The sequence below is a fragment of the Ruditapes philippinarum genome, unplaced genomic scaffold (assembly GCF_026571515.1).
Source record: "Ruditapes philippinarum isolate M1 unplaced genomic scaffold, ASM2657151v2 ctg1260_1_1_1_1, whole genome shotgun sequence".
Classification (NCBI taxonomy): Eukaryota; Metazoa; Mollusca; class Bivalvia; order Venerida; family Veneridae; genus Ruditapes; species Ruditapes philippinarum.
Window position 1 is genome coordinate 61,633 of NW_026852938.1, and position 24,283 is coordinate 85,915.

The window sequence follows — 24,283 nt, forward strand, 5'->3', positions numbered from 1 at the left end:
GATAATTAGAATAAAAATACTTGCAGATCTCACATGCACCGACGCTGTTCCATTATTACCAGATCTCCAGAGAAGAGCAAGAAATTATGTGATAAATGGCAGTAGCTTCTCTGATGAATATGTTGATGACACTGGTTTAAAGTTGTCGTGGTATTTAACAAAAGATTACCAAATGCCAGATGTTTCCACTTTACCCGAAAGAAACTCTTGTGGAACAAAATATCCAGTTTATGTAAACGGTATTCACCGTTGTTTCATATGTTAGATAAAGAAATGTAAATACAATTACAATATATTAGGATATCTACCTCAAAAGAGAATGTTTAGATATTGTAAATTTTGCAATTTAGGTCAATACTTTCAGGCATAAAAACATAGAGCATTTACTCATCTTAAGCCTTAATTATATTTGCTAGGATCTCATCCATCATTAAACCAAATAGGAGAAACTCCCATTCAACTGAATGTTTGTTATGATGACTGTAAACAAACAACAACAATTATGGTCAGAAAGTGTGCCGGTACAATGCATTATCAACTGACACGAATACCCGTGAAGGAAAATGCGTACTGCTTTGGTATCATAACTGTTATAATCATACAATGAGCAAATTGTAGTACATTTATCTTTATCTTTTATGTTGAATAGTTAAATAAAAAAAGATGAAACCGGTAACGAATTAACGTTCCATTGTAAAACTGTTTCTAATTGAAAATAAAAAGGGTGATAAGAATAAAGTGACAAACCTTAAGTGCAAATTATATAAGATTTTCTTTGCAAAAGTCGAATTTAAACCATTTTTTCAATAAATTGCATTTCGTTTTTGTTAAACTGAGGAATTTGATCATTTGCACTTTTAACATTAAACAACTTGTTTTGCAACAGATCCTCCAGAATTACAAAATATCACAGGTATGTTTGTATTTTCTTTTCCTCATCATTTTCCATGTGAAGTTATTTTACAAAAGAGATTAAATCGTTCTTACATATGTTGAATCATTGGAATTCGTATGCTTGTTAAACAATGTTTAAGATGGTCGTATTTTGTTTTATTTACGTTTACAGAACCAAAGTATTCTTACAACTGTTTATTAGTTTAAGAAATAGAGAGTCTAATAAACTGAATATGCCATTGCACTGCTCATGCATGTTCGTCATTATTCCTTTCACAATAGGTGAAATTTGTACTTTTGTCAAAATTAAGTAGAAATTAATTAAAACAGCACCTTCCCTTCTATTATGTCATCTTTTCTATGTTTTCAAGTTTCTGACGCTCCAGTTGATAATAAAAGTGAACGAATATTTTCCTAATTGGCTGCTTAAAGATAACATACTTACTTGTTTCATAGTCCATTTAAAAAATGTTTGTTTCCAAAGATATAAAAACATGACAAATGGATTGACTTATTTCAATACAACTTGATTTAAATGCTAGCTTTGAAAAGAAAACGTACTCTATCTACAATCGTTTTAACTTGTAGGAATACTTATGCTACCACCAATTCTGTTTACTATTAATTCATACTTATTGTGCACTTATTCGTACTTTTTAGCAAAATAACGCTGACATCATTTTCTGGCTCAATAGATCTTATTTCATATAAAGCATATATACTAGAATAGAATATCAAAATATCCCGTATGTTTTGCTCATAATATTGAATGTAATATATTTTGCAGAATTTGAACCGGTGCCAGAGGTTGAAGACTTCACTCTGAATGTTAGCGTAGAATTACATTTCCAAATCACATATCTAAATGAGCCAAATAAACTCGTAACAAGTTATGATCCGTACTTGACCTTCAATTGTACTATCGACAGATACCTCTCAAAACAGTTATTCTATACTACGTACTGGTAATGGGTAGTTATATTTCCGTTTCAAGTAGTTTCCATATTGTTGATTACCATTTCACATTTTAATTAGAAAAAAATATATTTTGCGTTATAGCCATGTTATCAACAACACAATTCTATCAGGCCAATTATACAATTAGAATTAGCATGTTGGCTATACCATTTTTATTAAAGTAATTATTTATAATTATTTAACGTTTGCTTTATAATTTTTATGTAAATGAATAATATAAAATTAAGCTATATTCTATACGAATACGACTTTTTCAGGTACATTGGATCAAAGTTATTTATAGCTTTAGGACCATCGAACGAAGTTCAGAACCTGACAGAGCAAATGCTGAATGCCAGAAAGCAAAAGCTTAATGTTCATGTATGTAAAAGTTTTAACACAAACCTTTCGTTTTGATTCCAGTGTAAATATGACCATTGCGTATTATTTTAGTTACAAGTGCAATAAAACAACATAAACTTAACTTTGTTATGTCATCATAGAATTTTATAATATTTTATAAACAATAAAACACTTTAATTATTATCTATATAAATGTTCTGTCAGTTAGTTATCTGCTTAAGTATCAGATCATTATGTGCATAACTAGTTAAATTTTCAGTAAACAGATAATAAATAATGCGAAATACTTTGGACATATTCCTTGTTTCTGATAACTTTCTGACAAGTTAGTTGAATAAATTATATAGTTTATTGTTGGAAGAAATATGCCACCACAAGTAACATGATTTTTATAAAAAGTATCTATTAAGTAATCATAGTATTTTCTTGTCAACTAAAGATAAGCTGTGGTATAAAGATATCAAGTACAGAGACTGGCCTTATGACGAAACTGACAAAAAGTGACGAAAAGTTTTTCGGAATAAAGGTAAATATTTAAAGGTTATGGAATATGAAATTGGTATACAAGAATGTATCTTTAATAACTATTTCATAAAAGAATTTGTTTATATTCGGGATAGAGAGTTTTAAGATATAATATCAAAGCAATTGTGTGCGCTAATTCATTTCTTTCAATTTGATTTAGTTATTTAGTTTAAGATGTATTGTTCGTTTACCTATATTGCATAAAATCGGCATTGAAATTGCACACTTTTGCGCAATTTTCTCATGCCGGCGTTACGAATTTACACGGTTTTTATATTGTTTATTGATTAAATATCGTAAATTGGGCAATAACTAATAAAATTTATCAAAATTAATAAAGGTACTACCACTTGCTTCATGCATAAGAATGATACCACTTGCATCGAACAAACAAACGCTCGCATTACATCTAAATAAGCTTATGAGTAACATTTGTGACATGAACGTCGGTGGTTCTACTTATTTGCCCGCGTGTGTCTTAAGTTATAGGCACCCGAGGTCTTCCTCAACCAATACTTTGAAAGTCGCCATATGACCTCAACTTGGATGGTGCGACGCGTTTATTTTCTTCACTTATTTGTTACGCTTCTTTTTAAGGTTAAAAATCCAGTTATAAACTTAAAAAAGGGAGAAGATAGTTATGTTGAATTGGAGCCAACTGCTCCTATCGGTTGCAGATACTCAGATAGACATGGTACACCAAAAGCGTGTAATCACTCTGTTTATTTAGTTCATCCCGAAACAGAAGGATGTGACTTAAAAGATATTATAAACATACAAACAGTAAAAAGATGCGGAAGTTTTCTTAAGGTATATGATTTTTCATACCTCTGGAAAACATACTTTTCTATGTTTTAATCCTTATCATGACAGTGTTGTAAGAAAGAATGAGAGAAAATGCAGAATACAGATATATAGAATTCATTCAAGGAAACGATAGTCAATAATAATAGAATGAAGCTCGTCATGAAAGCAGAAACGACATTAAAAACAACATGCCATGTTAAAGTTTGTAATAAAAGGAAACAGAAGCATCGAAGAGTGCTAGAAAATAGTAGGTAACGAAGCTGAGGCTCTAGAAGCAGTTTAATGATGTATTATATCGTTTAGGTACTTAAGCTTGACATGCAATCACTTTCTTATAACACTATATTGGATTGGTGCAGATGTTTGCTCTCCTGTTACAGTATTAAATTTGAAATTAACAATGAATAGGAAACGACTATTTACTGCAATATGCGAACAAAATAAAACTATCACGGACACTAAATAATGGTTGTTATCAAAGGCGGTTTAATAGCATACGGAAATAGCTTGCAAAAATATGTAAGATGACAAAAGTATCACGTGATTAAATTGAATAGTTTCACATGTCGGTCAAGGGAGCAGTTGATAAGTTAAATGATTTCATTGTAATATTAAATGATTTCATTGTATTGATCAAAATGAAAAAAAAGTTATTTTTTTCTTTTGATTTTATATCTTGTTATACAACTAGAAGTCAGAACAACCAGATGTTTTTGATATTTTTAAAACAAATTATTGAAATCTACTTGCAAAAAATATTGTTCTACCTTAGACGTCAGTTATAACACGATGATAGTTTAAACTATTCCAGGCACATACTTTTAACGAAACGTGGGAAGGTGGAGTTGTAGACAAATTCCAAATTACTACGGTCGATAAAAACTTTGCTGATGGTCATCAGTTCCGTTTACCATTTCAGCTAGATGATCATTTTCATAAAATTTGGAACGAACATTTGATTGATGAAGTTATGGTAGGTTGTATGTTATTATTAAGGGGCAAGGGACCTTAAAATGAACAATTTTGTATTTCGGTGTGCCCAGAAACACAATTCCAAATATTTCAAAACCTGTTTCAAAGGCAGATAACCATTATTTCGGGACATACGACATACATTGAAGAAAATTTATAGTTTGCATGCATTGCTCCTAAAAATAATAACTGACAACAATTTATTTTTACCCCCACCTGCAAAAATCACACCTAAAATATACCAATATGGGCAATCTTCATGAAGGTGCAGCATACTCCAGAATTCGCCCAATTCCTTTAAAAACATCACCTACGCACAATGCAATCCAAGAATTTGTAACAGAGTTACCAACGTCCCCCGCCTCGGGGAAGTTTTATATGATGCATAAAATCGTGCTATTTCAAAAGACTGAGGTATGGATCTAAGGACTTTCACTCCAAAACTATGATCAATGCTAGATCTGCAAATGCAACAATAAATTTATTAAAGAAATAAAATGAAAAACTGAATTTAAAAATCTATCATGTAAAGCTTTGACCTCTAAGTGTGACCTTGACCTTGGAGGTAGGGGTGCAGTTTTTGTGCATGACATATTGTCTTATTAATATTACTATTTGTGCCAAATATTTTTAAAATCCCTTGAACTAGGAAGAAGTTATAGATCGGACACAAAATATACCCTCTAACAGACTATGTTAATCTTTGACCTCTTAGTTTGACCTTGGAGGTAGGGACCCATGTTTTGCGCCTGACATATCGTCTTATTGTGATTATTTGTGCAAAGTATTTTTAAAATCCCTTGATCTATGAAAAAGTTATGGACTGGACACAAAATATACCCTAACACACTATGTAAATCTTTGACCTCTTAGTTTGACCTTGGAGGTAGGGACCCATGTTTTGCGCCTGACATATCGTCTTATTGTGATTATTTGTGCAAAGTATTTTTAAAATCCCTTGATCTATGAAAAAGTTATGGACTGGACACAAAATATACCCTAACACACTATGTAAATCTTTGACCTCTACATGTGACCTTTGAGATAGGGACAATGTTGTTACGCATGACATATCATCTTACCATTGTGACATTTTGTGCCAAGTATTTTCAAAATCCCTTGATCTATGAAGATGTTATGGACGGGACACAAAAATACCATATAACAGACTCTAGTGTGGCCTTGACCTTGGAGGTAGGGGTGCAAGTGTTGTACTTGACATATCGTCTTATTATGTGACTATTTGTGCCAAGTAATTTCAAAATCCCTTAAACTTTGAAGAAGTTCTAGATCGGACACAATATATACCCTTTAACAGACCATGTTAATTTTTGACCTCGAAATGTGACCTTGACCTTGGATGCAGGTGTTGCGTATGTCTTATTATAGTGACGTTACTTGCCAAGTACTGTATTTTCAAAATCCTTTGATATATGAAAAAGTTATGGACCGGACACAAAATATACCCTATAACAGACTACGTTAATCTTTGACCTCCAAGTGTGACCTTGACCTTGGATGTAGGTGACCGATTGTTGTGCATGACACATCGACTCAATATTTTGAACAATTGTGTCAAGTATTTACAAAATCCCTTCAAAGATAAGAAAGTTATAGACCGGACACGACATATACCCTCAAATAGACAATGTTGACCTTGAATGAGCAAGTGTGACCTTGACCCTGGAGGTAGGGGTCTGGTTGTTGCCCATGACACATCGTCTTATTATCACAAACATTTGTGCCAAGTTATTTCAAATTCCTTTGATAAATGACAAAGTTATGGACCGGACAAGAAATATGCCCTGTAACAAGACTATGTCTCCAAGTGTGACCTTGACCTTAGATGTAGGTGACCAATTGTTGCGCCTGACACATTGTCTCAATAGTGTGAACATTTGTGGCAAGTATTTACAAAATACCTCAAAAATATAAAAGTTATGGACCGGACACGACATATACCCTCAAATAGACAATGTTGACCTTGAATGAGCAAGTGCGACATTGACCCTGGAGGTAGGGGTCTGGTTGTTGCGCATGACGCATCGTCTTTTTATAACAAACATTTGTGCCAAGTTATTTCAGATCCCCTCTATAGACAGTTATGGACTGGACACGAAAGTGTGACGAACGGACGTGCCAACAATTGTGGTCTTATGTGCTTTTACTTTGATCTTTATGTGGCATTTTCCCCCATAAACCATTAAAATCACCACATAAACCTGTCGGTTTATGGGATTTCCTTCTTTTTTTAATGAAAATTATGGACGGAATGAAGCTCATATACCATTCAATGTTCGCCCGGACAGACGGACGGAAGTTCTCACAGGACAGTAATTATGTGGCTACTCTATTGTTCTCTCTATTGTTCTTTTTAGCCACACAAAAGAAAATAGCCACATAAAAGCATAACTGAATGAATGACATCAAAGAGAAAAAACAGTTACCTAATGTCCCTCTAGCCACATAACTACTGTCCTGTGAGTGCGGACAGACGGACGGACGGAGCCTATTTCTATATCCCTCTTTTTTCTTCGAAAATGCGGGGGACAAAAATGACCTCTAAAATGTCTGTTATATGCTGAGATTTTTCACAAAATTTACCCAAAAGTTCTTACTTGTTTGGCGCCAACTGTCAAAGCTTGATTTTTAACTTTTTAACCTTCATTCAGAGAGTTACAAATACATACAAAGCTACAAAAATGCTTAGTTTCGGGTAAAAACCAAAAAAATATTGCTCATTTCCTACACACACATACAAAAAGAATTACAGTGACAGAGAAATATTAAAAGTTTCCAGTACCTTCAAAACACCATGTCTGTGTTATTAAAAAATGTGACGGGCCCATCTTTTGATATGTCCGCTGCCCCCTTTTCCAAAGTGTAAAAGGCAGCTGTGGCTTTGGTTATAATCACCGTCCGTCTTCTCGATTGTAATTGTTTCCGTCCGTCCTTTATTCCGTTCCACATTTTTAAAATAACAAAAAAAAAAAAACAAAAAAAAACAAAAAAAATAACAAAAACAAGACAATTTGAAATCTTGAAAGAATAGATTAAAATCAGTACTGTTACAATTTCATTCAAGGAGGAATATCATGTAAGTTGTGACAGAAACAGAAACTTCTTTATTGTGCTATATATTGTGGGAAATAAGGTTTACTTTGGAAATAAATTGGATTCTATTTTAGTTTACTGCGAGGTAATGTCAGTTGGAATAAATATAAGGCAAACATTATAAGCCATTTTTAAATGCTTTCAAAATCTAGTGTAAAGTCATTTTCATGTATTACAGTATTTAGACAAATTATCGCAAAACTATGCTTTATTAAAATGTGTAAATAAAAACAAATTATAGGCTGATTGACACAACATGAAATCCTTCATGGCGAAAATACATTATCTATTACAGGTTTTTGTAACTCATAATAACGATTACAAGTTCAAGCAATGTTACTCTCATGTAGATCCTCATATGCAAACGGCTGATGGATAGTAAGTAATATTGTCATTACAAAGTGAAGTAATTTATAAGAAAAAGCTGAGGGAAAGTGATTATGATTTGGCTTTTTATCCTTCTGTGTAATCGTGATATTAACATTCTGATATAGCTAATTTCCTTTCTTTTCATTATATCTTAACTCCAAAGTGTATTACTGATTACGAAGACGAAACAGAGAAAATATATATACTTATATATGTTTCAGTAAATATGAAAATCAGTATGAAGGAGAATTTGTTCTATATCGAAACTTCAAATACGGTATTGAGGTATATACTTCTATCATCTTGATTCTAATTTCTATTTTCGGACTGTTTCGGGATTTAATAATCAAAACTATCAAAACTAAAAGAATTGCTAGATAATAAAGCTATGCAATAAAGATTCAAGTATTTTTTTATGTAAATGAAACATTGCAGCATAAATCTGCTCTTAATATTGATATATATTGATATCATACCTACGATATCGTTGGTATGTAAAAATTGATATCATAGCTACAATGTCATGGTGTGGTTATTTAAAAATTGACTAAAAAGATTAGTTTTTATTATTTAGTATTTATATGTATAATGATCCCTTTGTCACCAACTTTTAAGGTCCAGGAGAAGACAACTCTTTGTAACAAAGGGAGGGCGTACTGCGCATGTGCCGTAGCTGTTCGGGCAGGAGGAGACATTTTCTTAATTAACACATGCGGTGGACTGAAGTTTATCGGATTTACGTCTTGTAATGATGGTGGCATTTTAGATATTAAAAAACGCACAAGCCTTCGATATCAGGTCAGAATATAGACAATATTTCAATACATAAAACTCCAATTTCACGTACATGTAAATGGGCTGCGCGAGAGAGGAAACGGGTTGATATCTCTACAAAAAGAGTTGTGCAAAACTCATCTTTAATGTAATTTGTTTATTGTAAAAGGAAAGGATATAATGATTGCTTTTCCTAATTCTCTAGTATCCTTACACCTTCATTCCCTTTAATTAAAAAAACTATCTTAGCTGGAACCGAGAAGCTGGGGACTAAGATATGCTACTCTCATCAAAATCACATAATCAAATTATCATTATTTATTCCAATCAGCATTTTAAATAGATTTTTTTCACTTTAAAAAGAGATCTTATGAAATAAATCTTTGTCATATTACCATTTGTTAAATAGTCATTAAAATGTGGATAAAATTAACTAGGAGGTTGCATTACTGATACAGATCACGTTTTTATCGTAAGGTATTTACTCCGATTGGAACATACATCGACATTCAGATGCGCCCACATCCTAGCTATTATGATTTGATGAATATAGATGTTTATATGGCTGCTAAAGATATAAATCAGACTGAAGGTTTATGTGGCTTTTTTGATAATAACCACAACAACGACTTACGAAAGAGGGATAGGCACAGTTTTATTCAGACAAAAAATAGTAAAAGAAACTATCATCCGGATTTCTCACAAGAGTGGAGGTAAAGTTGGTCAGATAATTTTTAAAAATAGTATGTAAACTTTAATATTGTATCTAAAAATTGTTATTCGAAACTAGTATTCAACCTGTTTTAACGCTTAAAATGACATAATTATTAATATAAAATTCCCTTGTTGAATTGTAAGGATGTAATAAGTAAATTTATGCAAACATTTCATTACTATCAAAAATGAAATAGTATATTAAAAATATAAATAAAATATCTTTTGAAATATCATCCTCTTTTGTAGACTACAACCGTTTGAACACAATTACCTAGTGCTTTCACCTGATGATGTGCAGTCATGGCAAGCAGAACAAAGGGATATGTTTTGTTATTGTAATAAGTCTCTTCACAATAACAGTGACGCTGATTCGAGCAGGGAATCTTCTGCAGTTTGCTCAGCATCTATCTATGGTAATTGCGCCCAAAGTAAATATAAACATACGCACGACTTATGTGAGAACACCAACCGAAGATTGCGTCGCTCTTTACCTGGATTCATCAGGGAACGTGAAATGAAAAGACGCCAACAACTTGTGAATAAAGGAAGGAAAAATATTTCAAAGGTTTGAAAAAGAGATTTGAAGTAATCTTTTTTTAGAATGTTTGAAGACTGTGTCTTTGTAAGACATAAATTTCTGTTCAATAATAGAGTTGTTTTTGTACAAAAATAAGTTATAGAGAGACATTAAGTACGATTTGTAAATGAATTCATATCAAGTAAAGGATTAAAGTATAACCTAAATAAAATATATCTTCAGCGAAATGCAATAAATCAGGAAAAAATAACAGAGGAATATGCAGTTCAACATTGTTCCGACATCATTACTTCTCAGAAATCAGTAAAGCAGTTCAGCCATCGTTTAAAAAGTATAGATCCACAACAACTCATAACGGACTGCACCTATGATATAATGGTTTGTCTTTAGTCTATTTATATGAAGAAATGTTGAAAGCAACTTACGTCTCCAAAATTCCTGCTTTCTTTGTATATAAAACAGATCACTTTTAATGGCCGGATTTCCAAATAAAAAGATATGAATGCATCATCAAAAATATTTCTTACAATGCTGTATTTCTTAGTCAATTTCATTTGATTTCCTGACATGCAACGACCAAAGTAATTTCTTTGTTAACCTATTTGTGTGATAACCAAAACTGAAACTTTAGGCTTAATGAAAAATGTTGTCTTGGAACAATAATTCGAGTACACTGATTACTAATTCAATTACAGGAAGACAACGATCTGAGCTGGGCTGATGTCTATCCTGGCGTACTTAACCAAGTGATTGAAGTATACAATGATCGTGACCCAGAGTATGTTAAAGCTAACAAGGAAGAAGTTGCCGAATTTACGTCCCAATCATGTCCTTTAAATTGCAGTGGTCGAGGAATTTGTTCAAGTGAAGGTAAAATTACTGCAAAACTATTTTACATGTAACAAAATATAATAAATCTATAAACTACATTATTTCGTTTTAAAAGTTGTAGATTATTTTAAGCAATATTAGTTGTTAGGACGGTAATCCCAACGACTTCTTATCTTGAATTTGTAAATTGTATGTAATAATTTTGCTTAATATACTTTATTGTTATTCAGGCGATTGCTTGTGTACAGTTGGATATCATGGATCAGATTGTGGAATCAGAGAAGACGATCTAATAGATATTGATGACATCGAGGGTGGTGGAGTATGTGATGTTATCTATGGCGACGATTGTCAATGTTTTCATATTCAAACCATAAACCTCCTTGAAGACTTCCGTTGTCAGATTTCCGAAATTTCGGTAAGATAACAAAATATGAATATGTTATCCCTTCGATTGATCAGCTTTTGTTCAGCGTATTTTACTTGTTTGTTGTCTGTCTTTGAAATATATTTTAGGTCATGGTTAATGGTTCACAAAAGCTAGTCAGTACCATGCAAAGTCCGGGAAATTATGATGATATATTCAACGGTGAATGCTGTGCACCACTGTCTAGAACAAAGCGGTCGGAGGATGCAAGTGATATTTTTGCTACTGAACTTGAATTTTCAATTAGTAACAATGGCAGAGACTTTGGTATTGCTACGAAGATATACGTTCTTGATTCGACCTGCCAGGAGCTTATCATTGTTGATAACGGAACATTCGTGGCGTTAAAGGTAAAAAGAAAGCATTAGAGATATAATATTTTACATTTTTTTTTCACAAATTAAGAACTTAATCAAAAATGCTAAAATCTTAACGCCTTTTTATTTCTTTTACAATATGCTTATCCTTAGGTCCAACAAAATATAATTGGTTGAATTTTACATTTATAAAAATGTATTCATTGAATTATATATCTGATTTGTTATTCTTTTTATAATAAAAACTGTGTACATTTAAGGTCATCCCTTTGGCATACACTTTGACATATTGATACAAACGGCCGCGCGAACCGATCAGCTAAGAATACTTTGTAGTATAACAGTTAACTGAATAAGGGACCGTGAACAGCGTATTTTCGTTTTACAGCATAGATATTTCTATGAAATGAACTCATTGTAATACTATATAGAATAGTAAAAGTAAATTGAAAACAAAACTATCAAATTGAATCGTAGTCATCTTGAATAATCAATTTCAAATCATTTATCCCACTCAGATCATGCAAATATGACAAAATGAGGTGATAATACAGTTACATAATAAATGAGACTTCCGGATCAATCAGTATCAATATAACATGATACATAAACTGTTAACTTTAATTTTGCGAGAGAGTCAATATTACAACAAATACATGTACTTCAAAAGAGTTACCAACAACAATAAATTTATATAATGAAAATTGCTTAGGCACAGACTACCTAATTACATGTAATGCTAGTTATTTATTTCAATTACTTATTAAGTTGCTGTGGTTTAATACCTATATATCACCTATTCCATACATCAAAAGGTGTCCATGCTTTAAAGCTTCTAACCAGCACATATTTGCATGAACTGTATTGAAAAACATAATCATTAAAAATTAATCGCACGTTTTGTACATGTACATTTTCATAAAAATAAATAATATTTTCTCCATCCAACAAAGACCACTGTTTAAAGACTGGGGTGATTTTGCAACTTGGTATTTTGCTAACATTTGTCTAAAATTAAAAGTACAAGCAGTGGACAATCACAATGTGGACATTAGAAAACTTAAAAACTTTTAACCTTTGATAAAAAGTTATGTATGTATTCTATACCCGGATCAAATTATGAACAAGGCCCACGTTAATAGCAATAATTTGTATTCTCGCTTTAGAAACAAATGATGTGTGTGTGCGTGTGCGTGTGTGTCTGTGTGTGTTTAATTTTAAGAAAACAACGATTTTCAGTAACTTCATTAGATATTTATATATCGATAATAATTATTATTAATAAAATGATAGTTCATTTATGTATTTTTAATTAAAGTGATGTTAAGTTGTTGTATGATCTTTATCTATGTGGATGTCATGACATTTTTTTTCCATTTGAGAATTATTAACTGCAATTCTACTTCTTATGCATTTATTATTTACAATTCATTTTTGTATGCATATTATTTTTATATAAATTCAGATAGTTTAGTTTTGTTTTATTATTTTCTGAAAGCAAAGCATATAAGTAAATATTAACTTAATCAACGGCTGTTTAGGCTTTTTTGTACAAATAATTGCTTACGTTGTGAAAATATTTTAGCGATGATTGTTAGATCTCTTTATTTTTCATTTTCTTTCATATAAAGAATAATAAATCGGACATTATAGTGTGATGTTTTTTATACTTATTTATACTTATAGTTATTGTATCATTTCCCAAATTTCATTATCCGTCTTATATTGTTTATTGTTTTAGAAATATATCCTCACCTTTTACGTTCTATTTTAAGGAACAAACTTGCTTCATTTCGGGAATCTGCAGGATCCAGAATGAAACACGGTTTGGTGCTGAATGCAGTGTTTGCCTGTCAGAGCATAACAAATTTGACTGGACAGAAAGTATGGACACATTTTATGATAATAGAGTCTTTCTATAAATGTTAATGCAAAACGATTCATTTAATTGATACAAATTTAGTGGTATATTTCTTTTTTTTCAAAATTATTATTCTAACACTATCGGAAATGTTTCTATATAGACAAAGAAGGCCCGAAGCGTGCATTATTCTGCAACAATGCACTCGCCGTTCTTATTATCCCCCTGTGTATTTTCACATTGAGGGCGTCATTTTGTTTGAAAAATCTGATAAATAAAAACAATTTTTTGTCGAATTTTGTTGTGAAAACTATCTAGAATGATAGAAAATGGTCTAACTAAGAAAATAAATCCGAACACCAATATCTTTAATTCAGTCGTTAACGCTGTACAGACGTTTAAAGTGTTGTTTACGTGACGTCACAATGTAGCGCCAAACAGCACGTGCAAAACAATCAAAATCAAGTACGCTATTTTAACGTCGCAGACGAGTTAAGTTTTACATTTATTTCACTTTTAATAATTTGTATTTCGCTTGGAAAATTATAGAATGAAATAAAAATAAACAACAAAGTTTTATCAACGTTTTCAAAATTCGTTATTCTCAAAATGTTTCTACACACGGTAGATTTAACGACAGTTTTTTTCAACCCACTGGAACGGCCTTTAAAGAACGTTTCTATTGGAAACTCTGAGGCGAAAACAAATTTAACCGCCAAACATAAAGTCCAACTTTATAATAATAATTATATTTTTTCTTGACGTGTTAGAATGGAAATAGATATTAATTCTTCGTGCATTATTGTACAATAATGCACGTTTTTTGTTCAAATGCTTTGTAATTAATCACTCAGGCCTATCGGCCTTCGTGATTATATTACTACGCATTTGAACTCAAACCGTGCATTATTCTACAACAATGCACTCAGAATTGATATCTATTTCCTAATCACACAATTTAAGCAATTGCTATAAGACATTTTGTTTTTTTAAGATTCAGCACAGGGCGTCTTTATTATTTCAGTAGTTTCATTGCACGACTTATATATCATGTTATGTAACTTGTACTTATTTATTAAAACAAATACAAAGATGTTTATAAGTTCAATATCGGGAGGTTTTACAGTAATTTTATTAAAATTGGTTATCAAGGCCTTCGCATGCAATTAAGATATATAATACATCAAACAACTTCTTTTCAGCTTGTGAGGCCCCACGCAAGTTTGAAGGGCTGACTTTACAGTTTATTCTTGGTCTCTGTGGCGGATTATCTGTTGCCTTAGTGTGCATCATTTTGTTCTGCATTTTGAAAAATTATCGAGGAAAATATAAAATGTAATGAACTTAAAACAACTTTATCAATTGTTTTCTATATAGCTTAAATGTTTTATATAACAATTTGTATGCATTTTAAAAATACGTTTGCATATTACTATTCTGTGATACGTTGCCATTCAAAATATTTGAAAAGAGTTGAAAACTATCGAATGGTTTTGGAAAATTGGGAAATTTCTACTTGCCATTCCTTGATAAGTCAGTATATATATAAGGGTTGGTTCAACTTGTAAATGTACGTTATATATAAAAAATGACAATTTGGCTTCTTTCAATTTATTATCTGGGAAGATCGGCATTCAAAATATTGATTTTATTATTTTTTACACTTTTTTCCAGCTCTGTTGCAGAATACATCATATATAAAACAGAGCCACCGAAGGAAATGGATTATAGATATCCCCGCCCAAATCTGAACATTTTTAGAGCGAAGAATTCAGAAGGAAACTAGACTTTGAAAATTGTTCATGCGTTTGGACAATTCATTCCTGTAAATGTTACTTTAAACATTATAGCATTCTTATGTGTGGTCTCTCAAATTGGATTCTATAATCAGCAAATAGAGGAAAACATTTTTAGCTGATAGATTGACGCATTTTTAAAATCACCATCAAACAATTGTCTTTTTCTTTCAAGCTTCATTGTCTATCAACAACGACTTGTTGGATGTCATTCCGATAAAAGCTTTCAACGTTGAAGTATTAAATACCATTTAAACTTATTCTGTTTTTTTAAAGAATGTCGAAAGTTTACCACGTGACTGCCTGAAAAATATCTACTGTGCCAATTCGACTAGTGTGAAAAACAAAACAGCAAAATAGCAAACAAATAATGCCAACATTTTTTGTAAATATGTATCTTCACAAATTTTATACATTTTGTAAATGTTTGTCACTGTCTTGTATTCAGAATATTGAAATACAGTCATCTTAAAATTGAATACCTTTTATTTTGATTACAAAACTTAAATCAATTTTTTGTTTATTTATTGTTTCTAATTATTGGGACTTTCGTGAGTAAATTTTAAGATAAATGTAGAAAAGGGTATTTAAACCATATTTGCTTTGTAAAATAAGTATATAAATCGTTTGATACAGAAAAAATATATCTGCAGGATCGGTCTGCAGTTCGAATATGTATAATGTTGACCTTTAACTAAATAACAATTTAACACCCGTTTTTTATTCCCTGAAAGGTGCAATGTACGTTCTAGTCAATTTGCACATGTAAGAACAAATTCATTTCAAAGAAATCTTTAAATAATTAATTACCACGAACAATTAACATCGTGCTCTTTCATGTGAACATTTTTACATCTTTGAAGATCCTTGTTATAATGTCCTTTTGACAGTTGTAATTTCACAGTGTTTTTCGTGAAACATATTGCTTTTAAAAAAACGAGACTGCGAACATTTATTGTATAATTATACAAAGTAATCATTTTCACATCTGACTACATTAACAGGATATGCTTTTTTTCAGATTGATTTTTTACGCAATTGACCATAACTTCATAAAACTAATATTTTCAAAATTGTCACAAATTTGATTTTATCTAAGGCATATTCAGCCATAAAGCTTAAATGGTGCAAAGTGATCTATGTAATAAAAAGATCATAGAAACACGAGGATTTCTGATTTGTAAAAGGTGGCGTAGCTTCCGAGTATAAATTAGATTGCCGAGAGTTTTGATGGTCTTTCTCTAGTGTAACATAGACAAAAATAGAATCACGTTCCCAGTCATCACAATATGAAACCTCTCAAAATGAAACAAATGAACGAGCATCTAAATATGATTTTTCTATTGTTATCCCTTTCCCTATAATCATAATAAGTAATCCCCCAGAAGCAATAAGCCAATCAATGCGCATACTCTTGAGTGCGGATAACTAATACGTGCACTCGAGTTAACGCACTGTGCATGTGTGGGTATATGATTTAACTCTGAAACATTTTCAAGAGAAAGGTCTCCGAACTATGATACATATTTATTGACCTTCAGAGCAAGTGTTTTGCTATATTGTACTGTTAACTCCGTTTAATGACATTGCGACATAGGAAATCGAGAACGGAACCGCAGATTGCGGCTCATATTTTCGATCGTGTAACGGTTTTTAAAAACGTTTCTTCTACATCTAAATATCTTTTAGTATTATCCGAGTATATGGCCTCAAAAAATATTATCACTTGAACCCAATCTGTATCCATTAAAACAGGTCAAATTTTACGGTATTATAAAAAAAGGACAAGGAGTGACATCCGCCATTCGCCGCAACGTTTTCGGCATGAGTTTTTCCCCTTTGGCTACAATTGATTACTATTTTTTTTCAGAATTTTGTTCCCGTTATTTTTGTCAACTATTAGGTATCGTCCGGATATAACGTTAACGGTTTAATGTTTACACGTGTTGACATGTATAGGCGGCATTATAACGGGCGTATTCGTGTTTTGATTTGTTAACATGGAGAAAACAGACACTTTAGAAATATGGTCCAACTGATTTTGCCTAACTAAAAAAGGAATATTAAAACATGATCCATAGATAAATATTTTAGGCACTCATCTGGTATTCATTACTAGAAAAATTAAAACAAAAATCAAGCATATCAAGGGGGATAACTTACGCCGAACGTCGCGGTAAATGGCGGATGTCACTCCTTTTCTTTTTTCAATATACCGTAAATTTGACTGATTTTTAAATTAGCAGATTATATTAAATTGAGATAAGATAATTAAAGACCACCCGTTCGCATAATATGAAAAGATATTCAAAGGTCGGACAAACAAAATGTAAAGCCGGTACGGATTCGGATTTATGCGCCGCAATATGAGTTCCTATGATTGCGACTCATTGATTGATTTAATGATGATTTTATTTAACAAAAGAAAGGCTTCAAAGTTAGTATAACAATCTTATTTCATCAGATGTTTTGTGATTATTTGTTGATTTTTGTTTGTTTGTTTCATTTTACGCCTTTTTCGTCATATATATCGTTCCTGGAGAGTTACACCAGTATTAGACTATCTTCCTTCGTGCTAAACTACCAAAGCATCTCCCGGGGATCAAACTAACGTCAGAGAGGTAACTGGATTAGAAGTCATCGACTCTAACCTCTCGACCACGGAGGCGGTGATTATTTGTTGAAGCTCAACCAGTAGTAATGTGGAGTTGTTGATAACACTTCCCAGGTTGATTATCATTTGTATACATGTTTAATTGTTCATATCTATTAACAGATTTGACCGCAGTTTGCTCTTCATTAATTGAAGCTCGGACATCATCTGCAAGTGTCTCAATTTCTGATAGTTGCATAGAACGTGGCTTATCATTGGATTGCTGTTTGACGTCACTATGACGTCGCAATCTGGAAAACACCATAACTATAAATTAGTTTGAAATATTAGTCTGAAATACTCAGAGCAGTGTTATAAAGTTTGTTATACCTGAAGTTAGCCAAGATCATCTTTCCTGTTTCCGCGTCATGACATATATTGTGTTGGTTCGCCGTAAAACCAAACCAAACAAACATACTGTGAGAAAATTGTCCGGATACAGTTAATCATTGATGATAAAAATCCAAATATGTGATAAATAAAAAAGTAAGACGAACACAAACGAAATAACTAAATAATCATTCATCTATAATACTACTTTTTGCACAATACGCGTTTTAAAATGAAACAATTCAACTAGTAAAGTATTGCATTTATTTAAAAAAACTTCAATAAATTTTACGAATAAGAACGCCTAGCACTATATTATGTCCGAAATGTATCTGGAAATGAAATCTGAAGATATGTTTATTAAAAAATGTTTTTCTTTTTTTCTTAGCAAATTAGCAATAAAGTCTGACCGGTGTTGTTGTAAAAGTATACCGTGTTATTTAAATACATCTTACCTTGTAGTATAAACGAGAAGATATGCTATGATCACCAGCAGTATGACACAAATCATACTTGGTACAAAAGTGGCTAGATATGAAAAAATGTTTTATAAAAATGTTGTGTTATCTATTACACACTAAAACAAATCAGATTATGATATTTTTGTCATAAATTTGCCTGAGTATCCCTTTAAGCAACAACGAAGACTGCTCCTAATAAATGTTTTATGTACAATGAATGTAGTATTTAATGTTGAATTTAAATATTTCTTAATTAACTCTGCTAAGTCGAAAATACATTATATGAAAAACATAATTGATTAAATCTATCACTTTTATATAGCATGGGGTTCTATGGTACCACCGAAGTGAATATATTTACATTTATCCTTAAAAAAGAGAAATGATAATGAGAGAAACGATCGCTCTTTTCTTAAACAAGTTACACATTTGTGTGTACCATATGGTCAACAGGTATTACTGTAATATTTCCGATATAATAAGAAGGGATGAGGTCTAGAATTAGAAAAATTATAATTGTCAATACATCAATAAATACTTTTTTATAGCTATGTCTCCGTATTCTGTGTCTATTGACGCTTGCATTGTAGAATAGGTTGGTTTTAAAGTGGTATAATCTTTTGTTTGATTCCATTGCGAAGAAGTTGCTTGGCTTGTCTGTTTATGTACCTCTGGTATTGGTCTCGAACAAGAAATGTTGAAGTTTGATCTATCAGCTACATACATTTATAATTAAATGATATATTAAATGACCAAAAAATTCACTAATATAAATTTGCTTCAATCTTCAATTTTTTATTTTATTAATCATTAGTAGAATTTAATAACAACTTTTACACTGACTGTAACAATTATGTAAAGGACCTATAAGTAAAATATTTTCAAAATACGTCTTTCAAAATAATTGTTATCATATCAATTTTAAATAATCAAAGGATAATATTTCACTATTTGTTAACAGAAATACAGAATTTCAAAGAAAATTAAACGTAGTTGAAATTTGAGTTTCAGCTCACTTTGAAGTATAAAGAATGTCTGATAATTTATGGCTTTTGATTTGGTTTTTTAATTGTTGTTATCAATAGCATTAAACCAGTTTATGAAATACTGTCATTTATGCATTGTCCAAAAATGAAAGGGGCATCCATGGCCAGTGGCTAAGGTCGTTGACTGCAAATCATTGGCCCTTGGTCACTTTGGGTTCAAATTCTGCCAGGGACTTTGGATTCGTTCATTAGAGGAAGCTATTTAGCTAAGCCAACCCCCCCCCCCAAAAAAAAAGTAAATAGACATACAAAAACATACTTGTAAAAACAAATAGGCAAACTCTATCTCTATCATAATTTTCTAGAGTAGAAAATAGAAGCTCCGAAGGCCCTGTTAATCTTGTTTTACCAAGGGTGTTGAATTTGCCTACGTTAATGTTATTAATTTGAAATTGTAGACTATTTCTTCGTTTGGTCAAATTAAGCAAAATTAGCTGAAGTTTAGAACTTTGAGTGGTGGGCGTTATAACACATTTGCACGACGTTTGCTGGTAGATTGTGCGTTGCTTGGTATCAATGTAGATTTGATTTGTATTTGTTACATTCTGGTCAGTGCAGACGTATGTAACTGTAAGAAAACAGAAATGTGGACAGTTTTGCATTGTTCTTAACAGAAAGTTTCCAAACTAAGATTAAAGTTTTAATTCATTAGGCAAAATGTAATACATGTAATAATAATAATATTAACAAAATAGGAAACCCGACGAACAATAAATGTTTTGCAAAATGAATTGCGGTTGTTTACAGATAAAATAAAATTTGTCTGATGATAAGTGCTTATGCAAAACCATCATTGCAGAATAAAAGAATAAAAAATATATATTTATTAGGTTTTGTATCGAAACATAAATAGTTGCCGGCTCGGGCAAGAAAAACAAAACCTTACACTAGGATATATTAACATGTATTTAATAGTGAATAAAGGTAGTAGTATTGTACTATGAAAGCAACTTAAAATAAGACAATATAGGTATACTATGAAACAAAATCTTATAATACATACATGGTGCAGGCTTGAACTCGCAGAAAGATTGACCTTGTGATTCTGAAAATATCAAGGTCAAAACAATTGAAATTGCTCAACGAATTGTACTTTACACTACATATGGATATCAAAATTCGGTATCAGCATCGGTAAAAAACAAATGTAAAGGCAAAGAAAGTCATTTGCAAGGTAGGTTTTCCATTTTGTTAACATTTTTTATGAAATTCAAATCTTTTTTTTTTATAATATCGAATTGTAATTCACCCTTTCCTCTTAACGTACTTTTTTGTATTGGACTTTCATGCAGTCTTTGTGGAGATATTCCTCTGGCGAGTGTTCTGGTGTGTCCAAAACGTGCAATGCGTATGAAGAAAATAAAACGAAGAAAATGTCACTAATCGGACTCTAAATGTAAAGTCTTCACAAAATCGAACTGCAAAACTATACTTAAAATCAAACAAATCCTTCTTTAAACATTAGGCTCAAAACGAAAGAATCAGCGGTCAAATTTCGATCTTCATATGTGCTAAAGAGAACCACAGGTGATCTTCAAAATCACGGGTGAGTTGAACCCCGTATTGATTTCAATATTGAGCATGGGTAAAAAACATGATTGTACGACTTTCCACTGATCCAGATGTGCAACCTTATACTCTAATATTTCGTATTTTAAGTCCGTTAGGTGACATTTTCTTCATATGTATTGCATGTTTTGAATGCACCATAATGCTTAAGAATATTATCATTATTGATTATTACTTTTTAACTGTTAATATATTACAAATGACTAGATGTTCTTGTTGAGACAGATTCATGTTTTAGTTGTACTTGCTCAATTAAAGTGTCCTTTGCATTATGTAAAATTATGATTTCGTCAAATCAACACATGTTTAGGATCAACAAAATTAATATTAATTTATTTATTTATATCGTTTCAAAGTTAGGTATTGTCTTGGAAAATAGATATTTTGGTTATGTCAAAGTTACTGTAAAACTCAATGTTTATTACGGCCAAGACAAAGCATAGTAAACATATACATTTGATAGAGTAATCTATATACTGGCAATGTATGAAAAGAAATTCGCAATGCACATCGATTATATATGATGCTGTAAGTTTGCGACGTAGATTCTCATTTTTCAAGTAAGACATTTACATTAATTTACATAAATAAATTCTGTTGCAATTTTATAAATACAATATAAATTGTATTTGGATTTTATAGAACTATTCTACACACAGTGTAATAAATTCGTAATAAATACTCCTTAAAAGTTATATTGTAAGGTTAACACGGTTGTGTTCTTTTATTGCAAGTGTTAACTGTCAAAAATCTTAACTAATAAAAAGACAGTCGTTGGGATTTATATTATTTTCTGTCACCTGAAATTTGATATCTTGTTAAATCAATCATTTGAAATTAATAGGACATACATGCAAACAAGAACTACTTGTGGACAATGAACTCTTGAACTATATCCTACAATTTCAGATGCCTATATTTCCCACAATACGAACATTAAACGAAGTTTTAACGTAAAACAAAACCTTTATTGTCATACTAAGAAATATCGTATTTGTTTTTTGCGGTACATTCGTTTAAATCGGATGAATTTTCACCCGTTTTAAATTGGAATAATCCAAAATGTTGTCGCAGTCTCCTTTAAACAGTGATATCGACATTTCTATTGTACCATAATACAGCGAGTGTATGCCTGTCGATATTACTCGATTCTCAAGCCATGATTTCTTGTATCACATTGCCTTATCATGGATATTTTTTTTAATTTTACATGACACTATATTATGAATTATACATGCATTTACACACGAAAGTTACATACAAAAAACTTAGAATTTGGATTAGACTTACCTTGTGGAATCAATAAAACAAGACACATCAATAAATTAAATAAATACATTTTCAAAAATCTGGGTTTTTTACATCCGAATGACTGGTCGTAATAAGAGTAATGTTCAAGTATATGTTTTGAATAAAAAAAGAACCGTTTTTCCGACTTGTTAAATTTTCCATCCAAAATGAAAGTACACATGTATAAACGGATGTATTCGTATGGAGTATTTTCATTGGTTGTGTGAAAACCTTAGACCAATGAAAATACTCCGTACAAAAAATTAAAGAGGAGAGCACGCTGCAGAACAATTACTTGCATTTAGATTTGGAATTTGACACATCGGAAAACGGTTTGTTATAGTTTTATATGATGTTTTGATTGAACAGTTATTACAAATAATAATATAATTTGATCATATTTATATGCGCAATACAAAAAAATATTCATTCATTTCGAATAAACTGCCGTTTAGTCGGGTAATTTTGACAAAAACCCAGCGGTCAGGTCTCTGTCGAGTTACACTTGCGGTGAGTTCGAGATTACATATCTTCTTAAAACTTGAAATGATTGCAATGACAGCTTAAATTCTTTTAAGAGTAATCAATTACCTACCATTTGGTACCAAGATATTGAAAATTGGTGAAAAAATGTTGGAGTTGTGGAGTTCATATTAAGATGAGTGCTGAAAAATGAGCGGCGAGTTGCATACCTTTACTTAGTTTATGTATATATTTTTTTAAGTTTTTGTGGGAGATGAAGGTAATTGAATTAAAAGCATATACCAAATATTAAAGCATGTTTAAAATGAAAAATACTGCAGTTTACATGGTTTTGAGAGGTAGAAGAGTTGTAGAGTGGGTGAGGAGGGGGGAGTTGGCCCGGGGGGGGGGGGTAGTGACCAATCAACGCGCCGATCACCTATGGTCTGAAAGAAGGCACTTTCAGAGTAGTTATTTGCACTAACTTTTTAAATTTCCAGTCTTGTACATGTAAACAAATGCATTATCGGATATACTTGAATATCCCGGTCATGAATGCTATCCAAGCCACACACCGACTGGCTGTGATGTGACTTGCAAAATGATTTATGTGACTACATATAATTCAACTCGAAATAACCTTTAAGTAAGTATAAACTATAATTGCTACATGGAACGTTTGTTAACTTGATTTTAGGGTCCGGATTGAAGTGGAGATTAATTATGGAAACAAACAGAATATGTCGCCATTGAATTTTTTTGTATTTTTTATAACGCACTCCTTTGCTAATTAAGGTAATTCAGGTAATGAATATTTTATATGTGCTGTAGTAATAATCATAAGGCAAGCAAAAAATTAATAGAATTATAATTGTTGACCTAATGAACCTTCATACATGCTTACAATTTAAAATTTCTAACAAAATAAATGTAATAAGACCTAAACTCATAATTTTTTCTTTAAAACAAAATAAATACCAATATTTAAGACCATATTTACTGTTCTCAATGAAACTAACATGGCGACGGCTAAAACGGGAATATGTATAGAACAGCGATTGGAAATTGTTCACCATACAGATAGCCTCTGTTTAATTCGTTCGAAGTAAAGGTCATCGTATATCATTGATTTGTACAATCAAAATTGCGAAAATGTTTGAAAAACTAATTTAATTAAAACTGAAAAGAGTGTTTAGTTACTGTTTACCAC

The 24,283-nt window shown here is 31.5% G+C and overlaps 1 protein-coding gene and 1 long non-coding RNA gene across 2 annotated transcripts; one reads left to right on the forward strand and one right to left on the reverse strand.

Moving 5' to 3' along the window:
- Window positions 1–412: 412 nt before the first annotated feature.
- LOC132728768 (von Willebrand factor D and EGF domain-containing protein-like) lies at window positions 413–15,283 on the forward strand. Its single transcript, XM_060714443.1, has 19 exons — window positions 413–578; window positions 887–913; window positions 1,682–1,859; window positions 2,130–2,232; window positions 2,654–2,740; window positions 3,337–3,549; window positions 4,358–4,519; window positions 7,928–8,010; window positions 8,223–8,286; window positions 8,617–8,799; window positions 9,253–9,488; window positions 9,739–10,057; window positions 10,253–10,408; window positions 10,726–10,900; window positions 11,092–11,279; window positions 11,378–11,638; window positions 13,381–13,489; window positions 14,669–14,801; window positions 15,141–15,283. Exons 1-19 carry the CDS (start codon window positions 503–505, stop codon window positions 15,250–15,252), a joined length of 2,865 nt encoding a protein of 954 aa, XP_060570426.1. The 5' UTR covers window positions 413–502; the 3' UTR covers window positions 15,253–15,283.
- A 3,715-nt stretch (window positions 15,284–18,998) lies between these two features.
- On the reverse strand, window positions 18,999–20,994 carry LOC132728627 (uncharacterized). The gene is made up of 3 exons (XR_009625509.1): window positions 20,756–20,994; window positions 20,012–20,320; window positions 18,999–19,422 (listed from the first exon to the last, which is right to left on the reverse strand). It is a non-coding gene; the product is annotated as an uncharacterized LOC132728627 (long non-coding RNA).
- Between the last annotated feature and the right edge of the window lie 3,289 nt (window positions 20,995–24,283).

Coding starts and splice junctions, on each gene's coding strand:
- LOC132728768 (XM_060714443.1), top strand. CDS start 503: ATGGTCAGAAAGTGTGCCGGTACAATGCATTATCAACTGACACGAATA. Junction 579..886: donor GGAAAATGCGTACTGCTTTG/GTATCATAACTG, acceptor GTTTTGCAACAG/ATCCTCCAGAATTACAAAAT. Junction 914..1,681: donor AGAATTACAAAATATCACAG/GTATGTTTGTAT, acceptor TATATTTTGCAG/AATTTGAACCGGTGCCAGAG.